The sequence below is a fragment of the Rutilus rutilus genome (assembly GCF_951802725.1).
Source record: "Rutilus rutilus genome assembly, chromosome: 4".
NCBI lineage: Eukaryota > Metazoa > Chordata > Actinopteri > Cypriniformes > Leuciscidae > Rutilus > Rutilus rutilus.
Genome location: NC_140212.1, coordinates 6,353,991 through 6,381,514, shown reverse-complemented (window position 1 = coordinate 6,381,514; position 27,524 = coordinate 6,353,991). Strand labels below are relative to the sequence as shown.

Genomic DNA, 27,524 nt, shown 5'->3' with positions numbered 1-27,524 from the left:
ACCTGTAGGGCGACCAAAGAGGAAAAGTTCCTTAGTGTTGCTTTAACTCAACATTCTTGCAATCACATCATTCTCTATAGGGCACAGCTGATTGGTTCCTGCTGTATCAGTAGCCAATGAGCTCGCTGCTCAACCTTCATATACTGTTCAGCATTTTCTGTAGCAGTAGCAACATGCTTTCAGAAACCCTCCACCTTCCCCAGCTCCACCTGTATAGATCAGCTACGGGTAATTCATGTATGCTATATTGTGGATCAGCGGCATGTCTTACTTGCTCACAGCAGCGTTTCGTGTGTGTATTAGCAGTAGCAAGTCCTGTACTTGCTCTGCAACAGTAGCAGATCTATTCCACCAAGACTAAACATATCAACATTGTCATATCCATTACCATACAATTCACTGACAGAATTACTATTATTATTCAACTGTAAGCAAGGTCTTGTAATCTTGTCTTTTTTATCGTCTCATTATTCGTGCATTTTTGTATATTTGTAGCTGGAGGTCTTCTGTGAGGTGATGACCATACAGCAGGCCGGATACGTCATGTTGACCGACTACCTGCAAAATAACTACAGAGAACAACAACAGCAGTTCACGGGACAAGTGTTTTCATCCTACACAGGCACAGAGGAAGTCCCTGCACCCAGTATGTATAATACACACTCACACAGCGCAGCCTAACAAAGACACTCAGAAACAAGTATGTGCCTGTGATACATAAAATAAGGATCAGAGAGGAATGAGAGGTCATCTCTCAAGGTCAAATCGAGTGTTGCATGCATCTCCTCCTCCTCCTCTGACCGTGGACACACATGCATTTTGCGCTTTTTAAAACCCCTGCAGTGAATGTGTGTTGCCTGGAAACCACACTTTGGAGCTTTTCCAAGAAAACAAATGCACCAATTCTGTTTCAAACAGAGTTGCTTCATCCAATCACACAGTCGGGGGACTCTAACTTACTATCTGTCCCTCGAACCAGACTAAAAAATAGGGGTGATCGTGCTTTTGCAGCCTTTGGACCCAAGCTATGGAATAGCTTACCGGCTCACATCAGATCTGCCCAAACTTTGTCAATTTTTAAATCTACTTTGAAAACGCATTTCTTTTCAATAGCTTTTAATATATCTTGATGTGTGTGTCTTCTGTTTTCTGTGTCTTATGTTTATATTGTATTTGTTATCGTATATCTTTTGGCCTTGTTAAGCACTTTGGTCAACGCCAGTTGTTTTTAAATGTGCTATACAAATAAAATTGTATTGTATTGATTTAGAAGCAATTTTGTAAGTTACTGATATTTGTCTAAAGTTACAGCTCCTTATTAGAACGAAAGCATGATCCAATAACATAATATTCTCTCAGAATTGAATTTTCTGTCATTAATTACTCATCCTCATGTCGTTCCAAACCCATAAGACTTTTGTTCATCTTTGGAAAATGTGAATGTAAGCCTAAATTCAATCTGTTCATCATATAAAGCGATCATGTCTCTTCAGAATAACTGGACTAAACCGATTCATTTATATGGATTAGTTTTACGATCGCTTTATGAACTTTTTTGACGCGTCAAGGTTTCAGTTGCATTGCTGTCAATGGAGGGACAGAAATCTCTCACCAAAAAGATCTTAATTTGTGTTCCAAAGATGAACAAAAGTCTTATGAGTTTGTAACGACACAAGGGTGAGTAATTAATGACAGAATTTTCATTTTTGCATGATCTAACCCTTAAATCATCTTAGTTCGGTTTAGTGTTGATTGAGTTCAGTTCAACAATAACTGTGAAAAGTTCATCAATTATGAAACGAAGTTTCAAACTGTTCAAACAGCTGTATTTGTTCAGCTCAAGTCAGTTCAATGTAATCTCAAGCTCTTCTGTGTTTAGTGTGCAGCTCCGAACCGCAGAACGTGCAGGCAGACTCTGAGAACTACACCGGCATCGTGGTGACGTGGGAGAGGCCACGGGCCGTATATGACACCGCTATCGAGCGCTACTCCGTCACCTACCAAAGACTCCAGGGCAAAGACCCACCCAGACAACAGTATCTGACAGATGGAGACCAGGATGTGGTGAGTACTTTTAGCCCATCCACGTGAGGCGTTTAATATGACTGCGTTGACTGAAGCTTGGATATTTCAGTCAACATTGTTACATGATAGCTGATAGTTCATGGTTAGACTAGTCCTGATGGTTAAAAACAGGTGTTATGAAATAGTATTCTCTTTTTTTTTTTTTTTTTAGGGGGCCATTATTCATAATCTGCTAGCGAACAGTAGCTATGTTGTCCAAGTGGTGGCGCTGTGCACGAATGGCTTGACCGGAAAAATGAGTGACCAGGTTATTGTGGACATGCCTCTTGAAGACCCTGGTAATGCTGAATCAAACCAAAATTGGAGAATCTCACAAAAGAAAAAAAAAATGTCTGGATCAAATTTCACACCAATATCAAAAGTAAAAAAAAAAAAAAAAAAAAAAAATATATATATATATATATATATATATATATATATATATACACAGTGTGTATATATATTGGGGGGTTGTGCTGTGGGGAAAATTGTATTAAATAATTTTATTTTGTACAAAAAAATCTCAAATATAAAAAAAAAATGTTTTGGGAGGAAATCTAACCCAGATATTTCTTTGTGTTATTCACCCTATTATACAGTATTATTATTATTTTTCCCTTTGAATTAATTCACTGATGTATTCTTTGACCCTACAGTAAATGAGCCGGATCCCTTTGGTGATTTAACAGAATCAGAGGAATATAATGAGGTGCATTTTTTTTAATGCCATAAAAAACTATTCATAAATGACTGCATCATGAGCATCTTTATGGTTTTTATGAGCTTGATGTATTTTGTTTTCAGGGAACATCTCCCCCTCCTTCTAAGTCTCCGCCCAGCCGGACCCTCATCCGTGATTCCGGAAGCTCCATCTCCATCACCACAGTGACAGACCAACCAGGCTTCCTTTTTCCCGTTGTCAGGACAACCCCCATTACAGTCAGAGGAAAAATTACAGAGGAGTCTTCGCTGTCATGGTCACCTGACCAAAATAAGACCGGAAATGAAACCAAGCGGCCACTGAGCAAACTCATCCCAGAGGAGAGCGGCCACCTTCCCCACAGCGACATGGTGGTCACAGACGTCTACTATGAGGACGTCCTCAACACCAGCACCACAAAAGCCACACCAGATCTGAACAACCTTCTCACTGCACCGCCAGATGCTCAGGACCAAGAGACCTCAGTCAGGACAACCAAATCTTCATCAACTTCTGCATTTGGACGACTGGTGCCAAAACAGCCAGTGAAGACGACCACCATCACCCCTGCAGTGAATGCAACTTCAACAGCTAATGCAAGCACTGCGACTACTGGATCATCTATGAAGATCATTTCTCAGACCACTCAGCCCCTGTTTAACGGTAAGACAATCTTGATCAGGGTGTTTGCCTAGACAAAACCTTTCGCTAAATGCTAACTTGCTTGCAGGAAAGTGATGGGAACGCTGGTTATGTAAAATCAAACAATAGTAGCTGAATAGTTCGATGATTGCATCCTTAAAGAGCAGTGTTTCCCAACAGTTTTCATCTTAAAGGGATAGTTAACTTACCACATCATTTACTCACCCTCAAGATGTTCTTTCCTCTTTTGAACATAAAGGAAGATATTTTGGTAATATATTTTCCCCATTGACTTCCATTGTATATAAAAAAAAATACTATGGCAGTCAATGGGACCAGAAACTGTTTGGTTACCAACATTCTTCAAAATATATGTTTTTGTGTTCAGCACAAGGAATAAATGAATACAGGTTCTGGGTGAGTACATTTTTGGGTGAACTATCCCTTTAAGTACTCCTTCATAAACCGCATCCTTGTGAAAAAGAAGTAGATGTTAGCATACTTTTAAAAAGAGAACTTATTAGAGAAAGATGCTTTCAAATATATATATACTTAAATGTGAACTGAATTTAATGTATTAATTGCATGTCATTCGCAAATATAGTTAAAATAATACGAAATGCAATTATTATAGATTTATAATTATTAAGAATTATAGATTTTTTGACAAACTGAATTATATATAATTACTTAATTATAAGTACTTTACATGGGATTTTAGTATGTTAGTCAACATATTAAAATAAGTGCTTATTTAAAGCACAACAAAAGATTATTAAATTATAATGATTTACAATGTATTTTAAAGTTTCAAAAAAATATTTGACGTTACAAAGTGCACTTTTTAGAGGTGTTTCTTAACACACTTTGAAAGTACATTGAAAGTGTACTCTTTAAGTGCACTTAAGTGGCCTTTTATCTCATTATTATTATTATTATATTATATTAGTTGCAAGTACTGTTCACAAGTTTTGACAAGTTCCAGAGAAACTTTCTTTAGGATCTAGTGGTGAATTTGTTTCAAAATGAAACCCAGACGAGACACTTCACAAATATCACTATTTTATAGAGGAATTTAAATACAAAAGAAGCTCAATAAGTATGAAATATCACCCACAAGTGATGAATACATTGTCATCTGTACAAATGTTAATGAAAAGTTACAACTTATAGGTAACAAACACATACAGGTTTAATAAACCAAAACTGTCTTTCCAAATCTGTTACTCCTGGTTGGGGATCACTGTTAATAAGTAGTCAAACTTCCAGAAACGCGCAACGGTGTAATTGTTACTGCCATTTTGTGCCACAAATATTCTGGAAAAGCTTAAATGCACCTGCTGGACTCTCTCTTCTCGGCTGGTTGGCTCACTCCTCAAATGCTGAACGCGGTGGCGGTTGCTCTCTTGCTCTTGTGCATTCAACCTTTGCCTTCTTTCTCTTGCGCATGGTGATGGCGCCCCCTTTGCTGTGGCTTTAGGTATTTCAAGATCTGCTAGACCAGTTTGATTGGTTTTGTTTCTTCCAATCCAAGCCCTTCTTTCCTCCGCCGTAAATGTTTTTTTTTTAGCGGAGAGTTGAAGTCTTAACTCTTTAGACGTGTTTGTTACAGCCACGTCGCTCAGTAATCAAAGGGTATCGACGGCTCGAGATGCCTCAAATCTCAATGTATACTCCACCCGCTACCCAACCATCTTTTTGGATGAGGGATCTGCTCAAGTGCCTCCTTCAGACGGGCAGGGAGAGTTCAGCGGATCAGGGTCCGCGATCTTCCTGGAGGAGCTCGACCGGGAATGGGAGCTCGGCCAAACCCGATCGGCTCCCGAAGACTCAGATCTGAGCAAAACTGGAGATGAAAATAATGAGGGACAGTCCTCTACTTTCTACTTTGAGAGCGAGCGAGAGGATGCCACCACCGAAGAACCAGAAAATCAGGCTTTTCTCTCATGGGTGACCTGGTCAGCTGAATCTGACACTGGCTCAGGTCAAGGAGGGTCAGTGACCTCTCAAATCGATGATATTCCCATACAACTAATTCCTGAACTCACTATCCGAGAGTCAGAGGAAGACCAGAATACAGGTAAAACTCGTACATGGTGTCAAAACATTTGGAGAACAAAACACATGACTGGCCAAAGCAACCAGTAGGCGGGCATTATGCAAATATATAACATGATGATGTAACTAAGTGACAGAAATATTGGCAGGATCAGGCAAGTGTTTTCTGTTGGAAAGATGAACTCCTTTTGGCGTGGACTTTGCGCTTTCTAACTCTGCAGATCGTTTACATGCACAAACTGCTATATTAGACACTAAAGGGAAGGTAAAATAACAGGTGCCCTTTAAGATGAGAAAATATTGCAGTTAATGTCTTTTTTTTTATTGAGGTGAAGCAAATTAAATTGTTTTATGAATAGGATAATCTCATTCTCCATGAGCTAGCAGTTGGATTTGGTATGTAAACATAACCACAGATTTTTTAGCTCCTTGAATATTTAATATTATGTCATGTATTTTACCATGAGATCGCTCATTAATGGATTTATTAAGGACTGTTTTGTTCCCGTTTCCATCATCAGAGGCGAGTAACAGCAGTCCGGAGTCTCGTATCGGGATGGTGGAAGGAACAGAGAAAGAGAAAAGGACCGTTGTTCCTCTGGCTGTGATATCCACACTCACCACCCTGTGTTTGCTGGTGCTGGTGGGCATTCTCATCTACTGGAGGTATTAGCTCTTCAAACACACGTCAGTGTGTGTGAACGTTTGCTTTGAGATTGCATACACTATTCACCTACTCTAAAATCTCACAAACTCACCAAAACATGTCCAGGTGACATTTCACCCATTTTAAAGGTGCAGTAAGCGATTTCTGAGAAACACTGTTGATATTTGAAATCAACCCAAACAAACACACCCCTCCTTTCATTGCTCCGCCCCCAAAATGCACGAACATGCGATACAAGAGTGGATTTCTCTTTATCATTGCTGAAGCGAAGCAAAATAATTCTTTGCAAAGAATCAAGTGAAGATGACGAAGGAAGGACAAGGAAGAACCAAAAATGAACACACAAGAGTACACAAGAGTATAAGCAAGAGTTTGTTGTTAGTCGCCAGCATCACACCAGCTCTAGACAAATAATGACATTTAAAACTGTAAAGGTAACATTACAACAACAGCATATCTTGGTTCTCTGAAACATTGTAAAATCAATGTTACTCACGAATGGAGCAGAAACAACGCAACTTCAGGACTTCCCGCTTGGGTTTCTCCAGCGCTGGAAAGCTTTTCTAATATTAAGGCAGGTCCTAAAGCTCTTGCCTGATCATAACCCTTCTTTTTCCAGTGATATTCCTCTAACCTTTTCTCTTTTGTAATGTCTCTCACCCATCTCTCTATCTACAGTCTTTCTTCAACCTCCCTCTTGTTTACTCTCTCTCCTCCCCCATCATAAATGTATACGCCCCCTACTGCTGATTGGCTACAAGAGTGTTATGGCTTGGTCCGATCCTTTTTCAACAGTGTTTCTCAGAAATCACTTACTGCACCTTTAAGGATTTTTTTGGGAGCATTAATATATTTTGCGACGTTATTTTCATGACAATTCTCAGTACTGTTTTGCATCCATACTTTTTACTCTTGAGTTATTTTTGTAATACTCATTATTTTCATTAAATTCTCTTCATTTTACCTGTAATAAAGTAAAAAAATGGCTGTAATATATTGCATCTGTATCTTATAGGAGATGCTTTCAAACGGCACATTTTTATGTAGAGGACAACAATTCAGCCCGTGCCATATCAGCCCCATCAACCCCTCTTCTTCTACCTACAGGTAACAAACCTACACTCCCATTCAGACAGATTATTATTATTATATATTATATATTATTATATTATTTCTACTTAGCAGCTATTTATTTATATATTTAAACAAACAGTTATTTATTATTGTTTAAGTTATTTATTTAAATAATAATTTATTATAAATAATTTATTTATTAAATACAATTACTTACAATTACTTCTATAATAAATAAACTAATTTACGTATTTATTAAGTAATTGTATTTTTAATAAATAATTGTATTTATTTATTATTAATATTTATTTGTTTGTATATATTTAATCGTATTTATTTTTATTAACAAATTAATTTTAGTAGTTATTAGTTATTCATTGAAAAAAAAAGTATTTATCAAAAAGCACAACTACTTAAAATCATTTTTAAAATTAACTTAAGTATTTTTAAGTCATTTTTAAACATTTTATTTATTGAATAAATACAAATAAATAAATAAGTAAAATGATTTATTTATTAAAACTACAATTACTTACAATTACTTACAATTACTTTTATAATAAATAAACAAATAAAGTAATTGTAATGTTTTTAAATAAATAATTGTACTTGTTATTAACATTTATTTATTTAATTGCATTTATTTAAACAAACAAACAGTTATTTATTATTTCTTAGAGATATTTATTGAAAAATACAAATAAACGAAAAAATAAATAAATACAATTGCTTAAATTAGTTTATCAGAAAAGTAAATATATTTAAGTATAGTTGTGTTTTTTTTTAAATAAATAATTGTATTAATAATTTGATATGCATTTATGTATTTCTAAATAATTGTTTTCTTTTTGATACCAGAGGATAATGAAGCTCTCCCTGTTAAGGATTTCGTGAAACATGTTGCTGATCTTCACGCAAATCACATGTTCTCCAAAAAATTTGAGGTACTTGGGATTTTCAGTTTTCTTGACGTTTCTAAATGCGTAACCTTGAACATTGCATCCTATAATACCATGTAAAAAATATAATACAGTGAATTCATGTATATAAGTGCTATGGGGCAGCATGTAAAGAGGTGATGTGGGAACACTGTTCACTGTGGCTCCACTGACTGCATGAACACCCACACAGAGCGACAGCCCTGTCTAAACCCGTCTGTAGCATGAAAACACATGCAAACGTGCCTCATACCTGTACCTGCCTCTCTGTTTGTCCTGGACTTTCATTGTGCTCTTCTGCATTCTCACCCCCTCCCTTATTAGATCTTGAAAGAGTCTTACGAGGTAAGACACATCTCCCTTGTTTAGTGTTACTTATTCTTTTACATTGTTGTTATTCTTCTGTTCATTGTATTGGCGTGTCAGTGTTGCTCTTTGCATGGTTAGTGTGCATGATAAAGTCAAATAGTTTGGTAACGGTTATGATCTGAGTTATGCTTGAAACGTTTCTTCCAGGAGATTCAGGGCTGTACGGCGGACATCGGCATCACTGCGGACAGCTCCATCCACCCAGACAATAAGAGCAAGAACAGATACATTAATATCCTGGCCTGTATATCACTCATCCATACTAATATAAGAGATGTACATGCATTTATAACAAAAACTAAAAACACAACTAACAGCCTTCTACTTTTGTACTCTCAGATGATCACAGTCGAGTTAAACTCTCTCAAAACTCGGACAAAGATGGAAAGACAGGGGACTACATTAATGCCAACTATGTGGATGTAAGTGTACACTATATTTGATATATATATATATATATATATATACAGTACCAGTCAAAAGTTTGGAAACATTACTATTTTTAATGTTTTTGAAAGAAGTCTCTTATGCTCATCAAGCCTGCAGTTAAAACAAAACAAAAAAACACACAAAAAAAAAACAGTAATATGAAATATTATTACAATTTAAAATAATGGTTCTCTTTTTTAATATACTTTAAAATGTAATTTATTTTTGTGATGCAAAGCTGAATTTTCATCAGCAAGTACTCCAGTCTTTGGTGTCTTATGATCCTTCAGAAATCATTCTAATATGATGATTTATGATCAATGTTGGAAACAGTTGTGCTGCTTAATATTTTTTTTTATAACCTGAGATACTTTTTTCAGGATTATTTGATGAATAAAAAGTTAAAAAGAACTGTATTTATTTAGAATAGAAATCTTTTGTAACAATATACACTACCGTTCAAAAGTTTGGGAACAATAACTTTTTTTTTTTTTTGTACTTTAATTCAACAAGGATGCGTTAAATTGATAAAAGGTGATGGTAACGATTTATATTGTTAGAAATGTTTTTATTTTGAATAAATGCTGTTTTTATGAATAAATGCTGTTAACGTTTTACTCATCAATGAATCCTGAAAAAAGTATTCCAAAAAAATATATTAAACAGCACAACTGTTTCCATCATTGATAATAACTGAGTGTCAAATCATCATATTAGAATGATTTCTGAAGGATCATAAGACACCAAAGACTGGAGTACTTGCTGATGAAAATTCAGCTTTGCATCACAAAAATAAATTACATTTTAAAATATATTAAAAAAGAGAACCATTATTTTAAATTGTAATAATATTTCATAATATTACTGTTTTTTGTTTGTTTTGTTTTAACTGCAGGCTTGATGAGCATAAGAGACTTCTTTCAAAAACATTAAAAATAGTAATGTTTCCAAACTTTTGACTGGTACTATATATATATATATATATATATATATATATATATATTTATTTTAAATAATTTTTCCATTATATTAGTCAACAATCACACAGAATGATGATTTAGGGGATTCACTCCCGTATTTTAACGTGGTTGTCACTGCTAAAAGTTTACAGGGTGTATGTTGCCTATATAAACGTGCAATTTTGAGAGTAAAAAAAAAGTCACACTTATCGTATTTAATTTTTATTCCGTGGCGGAAACAAATTTCCATTTTTATTCAAAAATGGCCAAATATTTGGCATATTAATCGGTCTGTCACTACTAGTGTTGGTAGAAATGATCACGGTCTGTTTGTGAATTATGCTCTTTAGGGCTACAATCAGCCGAAAGCGTATATAGCTGCCCAGGGGCCACTGAAAGGCAGTCTGGAGGACTTCTGGAGGATGATATGGGAGCAAAACGTTGGTGTGATTGTCATGATCACTAACCTGGTGGAGAAGGGCCGGGTAATGCTTTTCATCACTTGATTTAGATGGTTTTGGGTGACAAAATAAAGTAATGATAAAGTGGTGTAATGAGATAACCAAACCAAATGTTATTTAAATCTCATGAGGCTGGTGTGTGTGTGTCAAACAGAGAAAGTGTGATCAATATTGGCCCCTTGAGAATCAGGAAGACTACGGATGCTTCCTAGTCACGATGAAGAGCACCAAAACTCTTGCCTACTACACGCAGAGGACGTTCACCTTGAGGAACGTTAACGTCAAGAAGGTCCGTAGCTACGCCTCACATCACCGTCACCAGAAAACCTTGAGGATATTCTCCGTTCTCAACACTTTTCGTTGTCTTTTTCCACCACTAGGGCTCACAGAAGGGCCGCAGTCAGGAGAGGACGGTGCTTCACTTTCATTACACTCAGTGGCCCGACATGGGCGTCCCAGAATACACTCTTCCCCTGCTGTCTTTTGTGCGGGCGTCCTCACAGGCCAGGACAGCTGATATGGGGCCTGTAGTGGTGCATTGCAGGTAGACACCAGTAGTTATTAAGCATGAAGTTATTATGGTGTGAAGTTACTATGGTCATCGATCTGACTGCACAGACAGTATTGGATGAGATTTAAATAAAACCATAATTAATAAATTCCACAAAATTCACACTGTTATTGAACTGAACTGACTTGAGCTGAATAATGACACTATAGAGTATATATAAACGATATATTTTAAGTTTATTGCAAAATATGCACATATATTCAATTATTTAAGTATTCTTGAGAGCGTAGGGAGACTCTGTTATTTCATTTGCTGTGTTTCATGGGAGTGGGCGGGACTAACAAGCTTGTTTAGACTCTTGATTGGTGGAATTTTTGTAAAGCATCATGGGTAATGTAGTTTTTCACCATGAATAAAAACATGATTATTTTTAAAAGTAAGTTGAAATAACGTGGGCTGACGGCTTCAACAGAAGCAAATACCATCGATTAACAACCTCGACGCTCCCAGTAGGTCTGTCTTTAAAGGTTTATGAGTTATGGTTAAAAATGTATTTCCCTATGGAGAAATTGAATGGAGTTTTTACTTCTGGAACTGACTATTGCACTCTATTATCTTCTGTAGAGCTGCTTTATAGTTGAACTGAGTTCGTTTCATAACTTTGCAACACTGACATTGTTATTGAGCTGAATAATGACACTATTGTCTTCTTAAGAGCTGCTTTACAGCTGAAATTGTATTTGCTTTGTAATTGAAGATCTTTGCAACATTAATACTGGTATTTTCTTGTTTTAAACTGTGAAGCCGCTTTGATCTGTATTCTATAAAGCACTATTATATAAATAAATGTGACTTGACTTGAAGTGAGAGTTTATAAATGGAGGCGGACGGGACAACAACATTTTAAGATGTGTTTGAATGTGTGCACTTGTGATCTGCAGTGCCGGTGTGGGACGAACAGGAACGTACATTGTGATCGACAGCATGTTGAAGCAGATAAAGGAGGAAAGTACAGTGAACATAATGGGATTCCTCAAACACATTCGTACCCAGAGGAACTACCTGGTACAGACAGAGGTATGACATCCTACCATATTTCAAACCATACTTCAGGTTATGTCACGTCACATGCAACACGACACATCCATCATATTTGTGTGTGTGTGTGAGCAGGAGCAGTACGTCTTCATCCATGATGTTTTAGTGGAGGCCATCAGGGGTAAAGAGACACTGGTCTCATCTAGTCACATTCACACATATGTGTCTGATCTCCTCATACCGGGACCTACGGGAAAGACCCGCCTGGAGAAACAGTTAAAGGTGAGACCCTTGGTTTGTTAAGCCCTTCTTAATCGTTATTACTCTGAGCAATTCATCAGTCTTCCCTGTTGTTCCTGTAGCTGGTCAGTCAGAGTTGTGCAAAACAGAGTGACTACACAGTGGCTTTGAAGGAGTGCAATGCATCTAAAAACAGGACGTCTTGTCTTATGCCTGGTGAGTGTGTGCAATATAAACATTCTTTCATTCATTTGTTTATTTATTTAAATACGGAATATTTATTTAAAATATTTATTGTATTACATTATTTATTTATTAAAAATTATCATATTTATAAATATATTAATATATCATATTTATTTATATACATATATAAATATAATCTATAAAAATGAAAGTGATTTTTAAAAAATCTGTATATTTATTTATTATATTTATTTATTTAAAACATTTAATTACATTATTACGTATTTATTTATTTATTTATTTATTTATTATTATTTACTTTATTTATGAATATATCATATTTATGTATATGTTATAGGTAGTTATTTATTTATTTATTTTATTTATTTCTTCATTTATTCATGTATTCATTTTTCTTACTTTAAATACTGATTAAAAAAATATATTAATTGTTATTTATTATAAAAAATATTTAATCACATATATTTTATTTATTTATTTACTTATTTTAAATATTGATTTATAAAAAATAAATATTCATTACATTATTTATGTATTATTATTTATATATAATTTATTCATATATAATGTGTTTATAAATGAAAGGTATTTTAATTTTATATATTAAAATATTATATATAAATAAAAATAATAATAAAATATAATAAATAAAAAAGCTATATATTGTGTATATATACATATTTATTTATATGGTATTTTAATTTATTTATTTATTTATTAAAAAGTGAAAGGGTAACCTTTTTTTTTTTTTGCCAATAATTATATTCAGATTATTATTATTATTATTTTTTTATATCACTGTTCTTCTGAAATCTAAAGTCATTTCTTAATTTAGCAATGCAATAAGAATTGATTTGCAAACATTTCATTAGTAACCTTATCATAAATTCCTTATGATTTTTTTCTTTTTTTCCCAGACTGTTCAAGACCCCTTTTTTAAATGTGTTTTTAAAGATGTCTATTATCAGTGAGCTCATTCAGTGACTTTAGTTTTGTGAAGTGTAATGGTTAATCTTTATCTTCTCATCTGTGCTTCAGTGGAGAGGTCAAGGGTCAGTCTCTCTACAGGACCTGGAGAATCTTCAGACTACATCAATGCCTCGTATTTATTGGTAAGATTCTGGTTCTGATGCTCCTGTTAAGATTCCTTGGTGATATGGTGTGATTCGATGAGTCTGTGCCGTTTACAGGGGTACCATCAGAGCCGTGAGTTCATCGCTACCCAGAATCCTCTGTCAAACACCGTACAGGACTTCTGGAGGATGATCTGGGATCACAATGCACAGATCATAGTTTCCCTGCCTGATACACTGAGCTTGGTGAGTTACACATACACATTTATACACCTTTGTAGTTCTACACACATCCCTATTTATTATAAGGCATCTCATTTCCTGCCCGTCACAGACCAGAGAGGGAGAGTGTGTGTACTGGCCCACTAAAGAACAACCAATCAGCTGTGAGACCTTCACTGTGACCTTCAGAGGTGAGGACAGCGTGTGCCTGTCCAACGAAGATTCGCTAGTGGTGCAGGATTTCATTTTGGAGGCCCTAAAGGTGAAAAACTTATTTAATTTATGTAGCCAGAACTCAGTATTTGCAGCTGCTCTGGGTGAATCTCACAAAACCAGTCAAGAACATGTTGGAATCATATTTCACCCCAAAATCAACACATAAATATTAATATTTTGCATAAAGAAAATTCATTTAATTGCATATTTTAGTGTAATTTATTATTTTCGTGACACATTTCGTGATGCATCCCAATTGTCATTACCAAAATGCTAATAAATCAATGAATATGTATATGCCAGTATTTGTTGTGCTGCCTTGGATTACATTTTATTTTAAGGTGACGTAATTACTTACTCAAAAAAGTACTGAGTAATATTAATTAACTACATGTACTTACTATAGAGTTACGGTTAGGGTTGGAGTTTTGTTTAAGGTTAGTTACTTGTAATTATGCATAATTTACTGTTATTACTATAGTAAGTATATGTACATCACCTTAAAATAAAGTGTTAACTTAAAAAAAAAAAAAAACATTTTATTTAAAATATATTACAGTAATAAGAATCTAATGAGAATGATGGGAAATGTAAGAAACTCAAAACATCTGGAAAATAATTTACATTTACATTACATTACAATTTACAATAATGACTATATATAAGAGTGTATAATGAATTAAATAAAATGAATTTATTGGCACAATTTATTAAAAAAAATGTCATTGTGACATTTGTTTTCATGACAATTAAGCTCATTGTACAATCCAATTATCATTACAGAAAAGTGCAAATAAATAAATAAATGGTAGTATTTGTTGTACTGCCTTTTAAATAAAATTGTATTTTATTATAGTAATTTCTACTGTATTATAGTAACGAGAATCTAATGGGTCACTTATGAGACTGGTGTGAAATGTAAGGAGAAACTCAGGTTTAAAAAATCTCGACACATTACAGTAATGACAAATGATAATATTGTATATAATTAATTTAAAATGATATTACGTTACAGTATACAGCAATATTATAATGTAAAATAATATCACTAAAAAAGGCTTTATGCAAAATGTATAATTTTTCTGTTGATTTTGATGTATTTGTGAGATTATTCAACTAAAAAAAAAAAAAAGAAAAAAAAAAAGCATTTAATATTTTCAGTATTTCCAAGAAAGTTGCATTTAAGACTATGGATTGTCAGAACTGTCTTGTGTGGCCGTCTGTGACAGGACGATTACATGCTGGAGGTGCGTCAGTACCAGACGCCCCGCTGGCCGAACCCCGACAGTCCCATCAGCAACTCCTTTGAGCTCATCAACATCATCAGAGAAGAAAGCTCGCGTCGAGAGGGACCCGTCATCATCCATGATGGGTAGAGTGGCATTTTATTTACAGAAATGCATAACGGGTTATATCAGTCAGTGATATGTCATTTCTCACGGCGTCTGCTGTGCAGGTCTGGAGGGTCGAGTGCTGGTTTGTTTTGTGCCCTGACCACCCTGGTCAACCAGCTGGAGGAGGAGAACAGTGTGGACGTCTATCAGACCGCCAGAATGATGAACCTCATGAGGCCGGGGGTCTTCGATGATATTGTAAGACGACTGTAATATTAGTAAAATGATTTTCTTGTTTTGTTTGCAAGTACACATACAGTATCTACACATTCTTAAGTCAGGATACATTTACTTGAGAAGCAAAATTAAGCCTTTTTTTTTTCTGAAAAATGTATCAAAAGTGAGTTTTTACATAAAACAAGAAAAAAATATCTGCCAATGAGGTGAGAAGAATAATCTTGTTTTCCCTTTGAATTATGTGGGGTTTTTTCTGACCCCATTGGCAAATATTTTATAATATTGTTAAATATTTTATATTACAAATAGTTTATATCAGAATTCTGAGGGAAAAAAGTCAGAATTGTGATGTATAAACCCAGAATTGCGAGGAAAATATAATTGTGAGCTATAAACCCGGAATTGTGAGAAATAAAGTAAGAATTGTGAGATATAAACACGGAATTGTGATAAATAAAGTCTTAAGAGTTAAAGAGTTTATTCCAAGTTTATATCTCACAATTATTTTTTCCTCACAATTCCGTGTTTATATCTCAAAATTCTTATTGTGAGAATTGCGAGAAATAAAGCCAGAATTGCGAGAAATAGAGCCGGAATTGCGAGAAATAAAGTCGGAATTGTGAGAAATAAAGTCGGAATTGTGAGAAATAAAGTCGGAATTGTGAGAAATAAAGTCGGAATTGCGAGAAATAAAGTCAGAATTGCGAGAAATAAACTCGGAATTGCGAGAAATAAAGTCGGAATTGTGAGAAATAAAGTCAGAATTGCAAGAGAAAAGTCGGAATTGCAAGAAATAAAGTTGGAATTGCGAGAAATAAAGTCAGAATTGCAAGAGAAAAGTCGGAATTGCGAGAAATAAAGTTGGAATTGCGAGAAATAAAGTCAGAATTGCAAGAGAAAAGTCGGAATTGCAAGAAATAAACTCGGAATTGCAAGAAATAAAGTTGGAATTGCGAGAAATAAAGTCGGAATTGCGAGAAATAAAGTCAGAATTGCAAGAGAAAAGTTGGAATTGCGAGAAATAAAGTTGGAATTGCGAGAAATAAAGTTGGAATTGCGATAAATAAAGTCGGAATTGTGAGAAAAAAGTTAGAATTGTGAGATATAAACTCGGAATTGCAAAGAAAAAAGTCTGATTTGTGAGATATAAATTCGGAATTGTGAGATATAAACCCAGAATTGCGAGGAAAATATAATTGTGAGCTATAAACCCGGAATTGCAAAGAAAAAAGTCAGAATTTTGAGTTCTGTGGTGGAAACAAGCTTCCATAAAACAAGAAAAACATACTAAGTGACAAAATCATTTTTGCAATTTATACTTTGATAAGATCTGAATGATAAAATGTGCATGCTTGACATCTTCCTGTGTGTGCAGGAACAGTATCAGTTCCTCTACAAAGCAATCCTGAGTTTGGTGAGCACTAAGGAGGATGAGAGAGCTCTTCACTACTCGGAAAACAACGGCACGGTCCCCGCCAACCCATCGGAGAGCCTGGAGTCTCTCATGTAGCTATACAGACCCTTCACACAAGGAGAATTGTACATTGAATCAAGAGAAAGTAGTTTTGCTCGAAACCCTCCCAAAGTCTCTACACGGACTATATGGGTACAGGATATACTGTAATTTGGTCTTTTATTGTGCCTTTTTGTTACCTTTGTACTTTGATATAATATTATTGTTGTAACTAATGCCAAAATTTCTACTCTTTGGAAAAAAACAGTGACTTCTGTATTGCTGGTGGTGTCTTAGGTTTAGTTGGACATAACTGTTGATGAAATATTTATAAGTAGCAGGGCAAAAGATTTCATACAGTATCTATTTTGGGGGTAAAAAAAAAATCTTTAGATAGAAAAAAAGCGTTCTTGAATGTAGCCTCCTAGAACAGAAGAGAGACGTGTGATTCTAATATATAAAACATCAGTCTCACCGACAGACCAAAATACATTTATATGACTAGTTTCTTTTTTTACTACGTTTGCTTTTGTTATTGTAGCAATTGAAGGCTTCATTTTTTTATTATAGAAATTGAATGATTTTTCAAATTAACTAGTTGATATGTGTTGTAACAGACATTTTCATACATTTGCTCATTTCTCTTAACGCATCCTTTTAGATCTTAATCAGCAGCGAATCTCACCATTCAGTTATTTATCTCCATATTTATCAGCCTTTATTTAAACTGTCTAATCTTTTAGGCCTTTGGTCAAAAACTAACACAAGACGCACTTGGATAAAATAAAGAAAGCACAATACAAATAAACAAAACAATTTCTTCTACATTCTCAAAGGCATTTCAGAGTGTCCTTCATTTATCCAATGGGCATCCAGACTGCTTAACCACAAAATGTAGGTGGTAGTTGACACACACACACACACACACACACACACACACACACACACACACACATACATAGATAAACATTTTGTTTTAATTGCTCTTTCCACTTTTTTTATGGTAGGCTATTGATGATATGTTGTTTAGAAGTGATGGACACTTTCGAAACACGCTTCGTGAAGCTTCGAAACTTTTGTGAATCATTTGTTTCGAAGCAGCGATTCGGAGCGAGTATCAAACAAACTGCCAGTCTCGTGATTTCAGTAAACGAGGCTTCCTGACTGTTTAATTTTAGGGGCTGTCTATATATGATTTTTACTTGATCTCGGATCGGTTTAATAAATTGTAGACATTTAATGACACATTTGTATAATACAGTTAAAAGTCTTAGTTTTCGCTGCATTTACACTGTTCTGACCAGCAGGGGTCACCAGCGTCAAGCGCTTCGAAACAGTGAATCATTTTGCCAACAATTGGTTCAATTGATTCAAAGTTTCGAAAATCTTCGTTTCTTCCATCACTATTATTTAGCTGGCAAAGCTGATATGTCCTGCAGTGTGACAAATTAAAACAATTTTCTAATTATTGTATAAGTATTTTAGACTAATGTTTTAAGTTAGAATTTATTACATGCAATGTCCATAGGCACGTTAATCAAACGCAGAACTAAAACTTGAATATTTTTGCTTTAATTACTTTTTTTAATTTCAGTAATTTTTTTAATTCAGATTATTTATTTATTTATTGACTTCTGACATTAATTTTCAGATTTTATTGGACCTTGAGTTCATTCCAAGTGCTGCTGCACAAAGTAGGCACAAGGTTACAAATTTAGTGTTCTCTTATTTCCTTGGTAAGCAAAAAACAATTCATTTCATATAATAATCTATAGACTTTTTCTTAGTTGAAAGGTCCCTCACTGAGGTAAGTGTCGTCTCTCATTGCCTGTTCGAGTCACCAATTTGAAAGAAAAATAATAAAAAATGACTGATTCTGCAATAGATTTCTCATATTTCTGATATGATCTTTTCAATAATATTAAAATTGAATATAAATTAAGAGGTGGACAGTAACAAAGTACATTTACTGGAGTACTGTACTTAAGTACACTTTTCTGAGTATCTGTACTTTACTTGAGTATTATTTTTTCTGGAAACTTTTTACTTTAACTTCTTCACTACATTTGAAAGACAAATATCATACTTTTTACTCCACTACATAAGATGTGTACTTCTTTTGTTGGGGTGGTAGGAGTGTTAAATACATAAAAAATATGATTATGGCTGTCTTTTTTTATGTCAATTCAGTTGTTTAATTTCTATAGGTTTTATAACATTAACTCAATTCCACGGATACTACTAACTGGTGGGTATATTCACTAGGTTGCTACAAAGGGCATAAGGTACTGGAAGTATTACATACAACAATAATAAAACAATGCATTGACATTTACTTTTGATACTCAAGTACTTTTAAAAACAAGTACTTCTGTACTTTACTTAAGTATATATCAGTCTTTATAACTTTTACTTGTAACGGAGTAATATTTGACCAGTAGTATTTGTACTTTCACTCAAGTAAGGAAGTTGTGTACTTCGTCCACCTCTGTATAATTTTTTTTTATTGAAATCAATTAAATGTATTAGAAAAAAATATATATATATATATTTAACTTCCAATCTATAACAACAGTAAAACAAACGCACAACTTAAACGGACAGTGTTTATTTATTATTTAATATAATATAGTATATACATGTACATAAACATCATGAGGACTTCAGATGGGCCATTTCCACTGGCTGGTCGGTGCATCCTCTACGAGTGGTTCCCATGGTTTCCATTCCGTCATCTTCCTGGACAAGGCCAGTTCAGCCTCAGCCTGCGGAGACACGAGACGGACACAATAACCGCTGAGGTACAACGACCAGTTCCAATGTTGCTTCAGAGCATTCGTTTTCTATAAACTCAGTAATGACAGTAATGGCCCAGAGGGATTTTCTCACCTGTGCAATGACCTCCTCAATCTGTCCACCGTTGATTTTATTTTCAAGCTTTTCCACATCTGGCTCCTTTATAGACCACAAATGACATGTATACAAATCAACACGATCTCTTACACCAGTAAGAGATTCAACAGTTAAAGCCAATCTAAATCTGCAGTCTTTTACTACATTTGAAATGTCTTACGGCTTTGACGTGATTGAACCTCTCGCTGATCAGTTGCTCGGTGTATTTCCTGTAGGCAGCGTCCTGAGGCATAGTCTGAAGAGAGCCCAGGATCTTGGTGTACAGAATCCGAAGACGCTTTAGGAAAGAGAACAACTCTTCAATAGATTGCATTAAAACTAATATGTACAATTCCTCTAACTCAAAACACACAATAGACAAACAAAACATTTTATTTGTATATGAAAGAAAAGGCTGTTGTACAGAATGGAGATGAATAATAAAATGAATCAAAACAAAATCAAGAGAGACATTCACCTCATGTGGATTGTGGGAGACTGCCAGGCCAACCAAGCCTGTGGTCTAAGAATAAGACAAAAAATAAGATATTAATACGAAATGCACATGTGCAGTAATTTCTTTAATATCACTCTGAAATGTCAAATGCACAACTTGATTTCCCATGCACGACATTTACAGCAACACAACTATCTATCTATCTATCTCAATATCTATCTATCTATCTATCTCAATATCTATCTATCTATCTATATATATATATATATATATATATAGTCACACACAGTGTATACATAGCGATAATTCAGACTCTACTAAGTTACATCAGCCATTACAATCCTCCAAAACAAAGCACGACTAATGCATTTAAAGACGAAATACAAACGTACATAAAAGGCGGAAATATTTAAACGCCTTAGTATAGACACAAGCTTCGTTTACGAATAAATTTCACTAGTTTTTATTAATATATTTGCATGACCTCCCCACGTACCTTTTTGATCAAACCAGCCATTTCTTCCTCAGCTGCGATTCAATGACGCAACTTCCGTCGCCTGAGTGTGACGTCCGTGCTCGCTCATATCTTCGTGGCTGCGTCCGATAGTTTATAAACGCTGTCTTCAGAGGTTCATTGATGCATTCCAAGGTAGGAAAGCATCAAGGCACGTCCTAATCCAATATAAGCGTCGCCTCCTGTCTCTTGTGATGAGATACCTTCATCTGATCGCTTTAAAAGCAGCATATAGTTGGATGTCTCTGGTTGTATGTATCCGTCGAGTTCCAGTTTCTCAATATGCCTTAAACTCCCAAACCACCTGCAGTTCCATCATGAACCCCAGTCTGGGAAACTCTGACATAATGTAATATTTAATGCAGCTAATAAAAGTTCTTAATGAAAATTCTTATAATTGTGTGAACATTTGGTAATATTTCAGTCACTCATTACAGTAATGTAACTGACTAATTTGTAATCATTTGTTGTACATGCGACTCAAACGATCCAGGGGCCTGTTTCAGAAAGGAGGTTAAGTGAAAACTCTGAGTATGTTAACCCTGAAATGAGGGAAACTCTGGGTTTTCTGTTTCAGAATGGGAGCTATGTTAAACCTGAGAAAGCAGAGTAAGTCAAGCCCGTTTCTGAAAGAGAGGGGATAAGAATACCTGTTTATACTTAGATTTAAACTTAGATTCTGTAGGCTACTCCACATAAAAATGTGAAATAATCACTACTTTTTATAGTTGTGGTGCACACAAAATTTGTAAAACTTTATTCACATTTTTGTCTCAGTGTATTATTTTAGAGTATACCGATTGCTGTGGCTTTTTGCAATGTTTTAAGTCATACTTACAGGTTGTGGCTCGTAAACAACAGCTTCTGTTTTTAAAGTTGGAACTGCTCGATCTTTCAGGACAAGGCGTTGTGCGAATCCTGCATTGAACTCGCGTAAATTGAGGAAGCGTTCCTCCGGAAAATGTGCAGCACAGAGAGCGACATATGGATTATAATTATGAGGGACCGAGTTAAAAATTAATTGTAACCGTCCTTAGGAAGACTGAAAATAACAGCGTTTCAACGGCAACACTCCACTACCGCAACAACTCTTCTCCAAAGCAACATAAAATGGCCTCGCCCCCTCCATGTATTGTGTTCCCAGAGGAGGGGTTTATGTAAATGTTGGGGTTGGTGATGTCACTAATCCTGGAGGAATGTCTTGTAGTCCCAACAGACCGTTTGCTGTAGTCCTTAGAAATTGACTTCTTTAAAAGCAAATATCTCCCTTTGTATTGAACTTTGAGCGTTGTAACTTTGCAGATGTTGTTTATGCTCAAACAGCAACATTACATACTAGCTAAAGTTAAAAACATTCAACCACCCCTTTAATATGAAAAATCGGTGAAGTATCCCTTTAAGCGTGTGACGGAAATGTCACGCCCCTTACCATATTTGGAACATCAGCTCCGATGTCGGAAATGACCTTATCAGTTAGAGCCCGAATCTGACCTGGACAATGCAGATGATCAAGCTGATCGAGCAACTTTGCAGCGCGACTGGAAAAGAATGTATCAGATTGGTAAGGTTTTATTTCATTGGGGACGTAATTACTACTGATTATAATGACTTTACTGTCTTTTTACGCGTCGAGCCACGGGGAGAACACCATGTAAACATAAAACCATGTCTGCATTTGTGTTCGTAGAAACGACAAGCAAGCGCTACTCTATACTGCTCAAAACTGTGAGTCAGAAGCGTCAGACTGTAACGTTACTCGCAAAGATGGAAATGCCCCTCTGTTTTCTAATTGTGTCCTCTTTCTTTCGCAACGAAAAACACAGCATCTCCACGACATGGCGGCGCCGGCGACAACAACAATACAGCGAGAACCCTGAGCCTTTTCAGACCGATGAGCTTTGTCAAACTTAGCCTAACTAGATTGATATTTTATGGCTACATTTAATTTCCATTCAAATGTCCTGAAAGCACGTGAGTTTGACACGCGTTTCGATTCACTGATTTGAAACAAAAGATTAATTAAAGCAGTGATGTGCAAGGGATCAGACCAAATTGCCAAATTTTTTTTGGCATATAATAAAATAATACAAATGTAAATTATTGTACAATATATTGTATTACTTAAAAAATGTGAAGAATTTGAATGGAAATCAAATTTAGCCATAAAATAGATAAATAAATGTGTTAGTCTGTTTGTCTTTCTAAATATTGCAATGTAAAATAATATTGTCATCAAAAATTTTTAATAATAAAGACCTGTTCATGAAACCAATGGGGCCAGCGTCTTGGCATGCCCACACACACACACACACACACAACACAACACAACACAACACAACACATCAATGTAATATTTCAACTTGCCTCTGCACAAAATGACCTGAACACACAAGTGAACTTGAGTTATGCTAGTCAGAATGTGAAAACATTCTCTCCATATCTGCGGACCGAAACACATCTAAGACAGACAACGAAGAACAAAAACATAGATTTAACAACATTCTATTAGGTCGACAATAATGTTTTGGTAACACTTTACAATAAGGTTTCATTAGTAAACATTGGTTAACTACTTTAGTTAACATGAACAATACTGCAGGATTTATTAATGTTAATTAATTTCAACATTTACTAATAAATTATTCAAATCAAAAGTTGTGTTTGTTAACATAAGTTCATGCACGGTGAACTAACATGAACAAATAATGAAAGACAGTATTTTTTTTATTAACTAGCAAATTTGAATAAATATTGTAACAAATATATTGCTCTCATTGTTAGTTCATGTTAGTTTAATACATTAATGTTAACAAATGATACCTTATTGTAAAGTGTTACCAATATTTTTATCATAGTGTTATTATTTGAGAGCTCAGGTTTTCACAAGGACTATCCTCGCATTTTGTTTTTATTTATACATTTACATTAATATTTCATTTCATTTAGCACTCTCGTCAAGTAAAATATTGTATTTGACTTGAGTAAAGTAAAATCTTATTTTAATCAACAGAGTAAAATAAAATGAACAAATATTGACTATATATGTGTAAAATAATAATACAGTGAATGAACCAAATAAAATAAAAGTCTGCCTTGCATTTAATGCATGTTTCTCAGCTACAGATCTAGCATCTAACCAGCAGTGTTACCTGTATAAAGTCTAAATGCAGATACTACAGCATATAGTGTAAATTATTATACACATGACATGGGGGCAAGTCTAATATGGGTATATTATTTAAATATATCAGGAGAAAAACACAAGGATAACATGTTCACATTTCTACTGCCCTATTTCACATAGCGGATGATTACACAAGACGAAAATAAAATAAAAAGTTGACATACCTTTGTAATGTGTGTCATTACCTGGATGATCCACAACTGTTTTTACAATCGTGGTCAGAATTATTGGCACCCCTGCAAAATATGATCAAAGATGGCTGTAAAATAAATCTGCATTGTTTATCCTTTTGATCTTTAATTAAAAAAAAAATTCAAGAAAAAAAAAAAACTTTCACTAAAGTAAAAGAATAGAAAGTGTGGGGTAAATCACATTAGGAAATAAATGCTTTTCTCCAAAACACGTTGGCACACCGTGCTCAAAAAAAATTGAGCACACCAAGGTCATGAAATTGTCTAGCTATGACTTCTTGTTTCAGTATAAATATGAGGAAACAAAGGCCAAATTCCCTTAATCATGCAAGAGCTTTTTGGCAGCAAACCCACCAGATGGGTTTGGTGGAAACAGGGATAAAGAGTACCCCATGCCCACGGTTAAATGCTGGATCTTTAATGTTGTGGGCCTATTTTTAAGCTAGAGGTCCAGATACATGGTATCATGGATTTGAGCAAATATCAACAGATAAAAAATCAAAACCTGTCTGCCTCTGCTAGAAATCTTCTAATGGGCCGTGGTTGGATCTTCCATCAGGACAACAATCCAAAACAAACATTAATCAACACAAAAATGTGTTACGGAGCACACAATGAAGCTTCTGCCATGACCATACCAGTTCCCTGACCTGAACCCTATAGAAAACTGCAGAGAAGAAGCACCAACATGGATCTGGGAATCTGAAGGATCTGGAGAGATGGTCTCTGATCTCTCGTCAGGTGTTCTCCAAACTCATCAGGCATTATAGGAGAAAACTCAGAGCTGATATCTTGGCAAAAGGAGGTTGCTTGAAGTATTCTCTTTAATGAAAGATCAAAAGGATAAACAATGCATATTTAATTTATACAGCCATCTTTGATCATATTTTGCAGGGATGCCAATAATTCTGACCACAACTAATGTCCATGAAGTCTTTATTTGTCTTTTTAACCCGTAGAATAAAGAATGTTGCACACCTACCCAACCGAAGCAGAGTTCAGAGACGTGGACAGGTAATGCATGACTCTAATACCATGTACACATGGAAATGTGAATATGAAAATGACAAGATTGCACATGCAGGGAAGCAAACAAACACACTGCAGAAGAAACTTCCTATAGAAACAATGAAAATATAGTGACCCAGTGTTCTGAGTTGCTCATAAAGTGATGCATTATATATGTATATATATATATTTTAAATACAGAAGCAAATATTTTATAAGTTGTACATTTTATTTTTAATTATAAGGCAGTATACTGTATTCATGCATACGTTTTTATGCAAGTTGCCCAGTAAAGCTCAGTAATGTAGAAATACACATACTTGTATATTCATTCCAGGTTTTTGTCAAAAAAGACTGCTAACTTTTTTCATTTTTGTTTTAGAAATGTAGTTGTTAAAAGTAACTGTAACTTAGTTACTTTTAAAAGTTACTTAGTTACTTGTAAAAGTACTTGTATAAGTAACTATTACTTAGTTACTTTTAACAACTTTTAATAGTAACTATTACTAAGTAACTTTTAAAAGTAACTAAGTAACAGTTACTTTTAACAACTACATTTCTAAAACAAAAGTGAAAAAAGTCTAAAAAGGAAAAGAAAAAGATAATAAAAAAGTCCAAGTCCAAAAAAAGAAAAAAAGTCCATGAAGGGAAGAAAGAAAGGAGGAAAAAAATAGAAAAAAAGAAGGAAAAAAATAGAGAAAAAAATAAATAAAGATAGACTGCGTTAAACTACCTCGTGTCTCAAAGCACATAACATAAACTTCTGTTTTTAATTGTCGAGAGCTCTTCAAGACCATTTCAAAAGTGCACTTGCTGACCCTTCTCTCTCTCTTTCTCTTTTAGGGAAGTTTACAACTTCTCCAAGTACAGTGACGAGGCAGTGAAGACTTTTAAGGAGCACCGTGGAGCAATGCACCCCGTCACAGCGATGCTCGTGGCCAAGGATATGAAAATCGATGGCTAAAATGCTGCTTTCTGACTGTCTTATGTGCAGGCAGTGTTTCTGTGCTTCAGCTTAGTCCTCAGATGCAAACCTGCTTATCAGGTTAATGTGCAGAACGTTTTTCTCGTTGGCCGAAGCGTGGCTTGTCTTGACGGAGGTTTCAAAAATGTGGAGAGTTTCAGTATCATGCAGTTTGGTGTTAAAAAAAACAGCATATCTTGCTATATCCCTTTATATGATTTGTCAAAAGTAATGTTCTGTAATAAACTCCTCTGAACAAGAAGTTTCTACTCTATTGTCCAATAAAAATTAATTGTGTCTTGATACAGAATAAGGTGCATGGCATGGCACATAAACAGATGTATTTCATGTGTACTGCATGCTCAACATGCGTATGTTTTTCTTTTTCTTTAAGTTGCACAATTCAACAAATCGTGAAGTGGCTTTTTGTCCATGAGGTCAAAATTAATTGTATGTAAAAATGTTCACTCCCTGTCCCTTCCCGACCCATTTAAGTTCCCATCACTTGCTTTTCAAAAAGAAAACGATGGGAACCCACAACTCAACATCGAGAGAATATAAAGCACAACATTATCATATAAACTGCCTGCTGAACATCATAAAGAGAGGCTAGAAAGAACTCTTGAGGTATTTCTTGCATAAAGATCTGAGTTCTATCCATCAGTTGATCCTTAAGCACAGACATACACAAGCACAAACAATACATTTTGAATTACAAATTTATACATTTTGATAAGCTGACTTCTATTTAACAGTTTAAACTTTAAACATAGTGAGTGTTTAATAGGTAAAGTGTGTAAAGTGTAAAGAAATATTTTTTCATTTTGTACTTTTGCTTTCACTTTTTTTATTTGCATTTTTACTTTGTTTTAATTTTTACTTTAACTTTTGTTTTAGAAATTTAGTAGCTAAAAAAAACTTTTAAAAGTAACTATTACTTTGTTACTTTTTAAAAGTAAAAGTAATAAGTAAAATAATTAAAAGTAACCATTAGTTACTTTCAAAAAACGTTTAAAAGTAAAAGTTACTTTAACATTTTTTTAAACTAACTTTTTTTTTAAAGTAACTAAGTAACTTTTTACTTAGTTTTTTTTTGTAAAAGTTACTTGTAAAAGTACTTGTAAAAGTTACTTGTAAAAGTTACTTTTAAAAGTAACCATTAGTTAATTTAAGTAACTATTACTTAGTTACTTTTAACAACTTTTAAAAGTAACTGTTACTTTTAAAAGTTACTTAGTTAAAAAGTTACTTAATTACTTGTAAAAGTAGTAACTATTAGTTACTTTTAGTAACTATTACTTAGTTACTTTTTTGTTTTAGAAATGTAGTTGTCAAAAGTAACTGTTACTTAGTTACTTTTAAAAGTTACTTAGTTACTTAAAAGTTGTTTAAAGTAACTAAGTAACTTTTAAAAGTAACTAA

The 27,524-nt window shown here is 34.5% G+C and overlaps 2 protein-coding genes and 1 long non-coding RNA gene across 8 annotated transcripts in view; 2 read left to right on the top strand and 1 right to left on the bottom strand.

Annotated features, from left to right (window-relative positions):
* Positions 1–17,730, top strand: part of ptprz1b (protein tyrosine phosphatase receptor type Z1b) — a 38,403-nt gene extending 20,673 nt beyond the window's left edge. The window contains exons 8-31 of one of the 5 annotated variants that reach the window (XM_084406736.1): positions 496–646; positions 1,880–2,064; positions 2,237–2,363; positions 2,721–2,773; positions 2,869–3,427; positions 5,019–5,486; positions 5,986–6,130; positions 7,147–7,238; positions 8,064–8,149; positions 8,468–8,488; positions 8,660–8,756; positions 8,852–8,934; positions 10,251–10,385; positions 10,516–10,650; positions 10,742–10,905; positions 11,814–11,949; positions 12,046–12,192; positions 12,273–12,366; positions 13,396–13,469; positions 13,548–13,676; positions 13,765–13,914; positions 15,098–15,240; positions 15,325–15,460; positions 16,815–17,730. In XM_084406736.1, coding sequence (XP_084262862.1) covers positions 496–646; positions 1,880–2,064; positions 2,237–2,363; positions 2,721–2,773; positions 2,869–3,427; positions 5,019–5,486; positions 5,986–6,130; positions 7,147–7,238; positions 8,064–8,149; positions 8,468–8,488; positions 8,660–8,756; positions 8,852–8,934; positions 10,251–10,385; positions 10,516–10,650; positions 10,742–10,905; positions 11,814–11,949; positions 12,046–12,192; positions 12,273–12,366; positions 13,396–13,469; positions 13,548–13,676; positions 13,765–13,914; positions 15,098–15,240; positions 15,325–15,460; positions 16,815–16,949 — 3,645 coding nt within the window. In that variant the 3' untranslated portion in view covers positions 16,950–17,730. Of the gene's footprint in view, positions 1–495; positions 647–1,879; positions 2,065–2,236; positions 2,364–2,720; positions 2,774–2,868; positions 3,428–5,018; positions 5,487–5,985; positions 6,131–7,146; positions 7,239–8,063; positions 8,150–8,467; positions 8,489–8,635; positions 8,757–8,851; positions 8,935–10,250; positions 10,386–10,515; positions 10,651–10,741; positions 10,906–11,813; positions 11,950–12,045; positions 12,193–12,272; positions 12,367–13,395; positions 13,470–13,547; positions 13,677–13,764; positions 13,915–15,097; positions 15,241–15,324; positions 15,461–16,814 lie in introns of all 5 variants that reach the window. The other 4 variants (XM_084406737.1, XM_084406735.1, XM_084406738.1 and 1 more) reach the window with 4 other exon arrangements.
* A 1,754-nt stretch (positions 17,731–19,484) lies between these two features.
* On the bottom strand, positions 19,485–20,833 carry ndufa5 (NADH:ubiquinone oxidoreductase subunit A5). The gene is made up of 5 exons (XM_084406785.1): positions 20,738–20,833; positions 20,263–20,307; positions 19,966–20,082; positions 19,782–19,847; positions 19,485–19,657 (listed from the first exon to the last, which is right to left on the bottom strand). Exons 1-5 carry the CDS (start codon positions 20,756–20,758, stop codon positions 19,556–19,558), a joined length of 351 nt encoding a protein of 116 aa, XP_084262911.1. The 5' UTR covers positions 20,759–20,833; the 3' UTR covers positions 19,485–19,555.
* A 146-nt stretch (positions 20,834–20,979) lies between these two features.
* Positions 20,980–26,364, top strand: LOC311289031. 2 transcript variants are annotated; one of them, XR_014627060.1, is made up of 3 exons: positions 20,980–22,316; positions 25,090–25,144; positions 25,982–26,364. It is a non-coding gene; the product is annotated as an uncharacterized lncRNA (long non-coding RNA). The 2 variants fall into 2 exon arrangements; XR_014627061.1 differs by lacking the exons at positions 25,090–25,144; positions 25,982–26,364 and adding exons at positions 22,443–22,480; positions 22,579–22,944.
* The last annotated feature ends 1,160 nt before the right edge of the window (positions 26,365–27,524 follow it).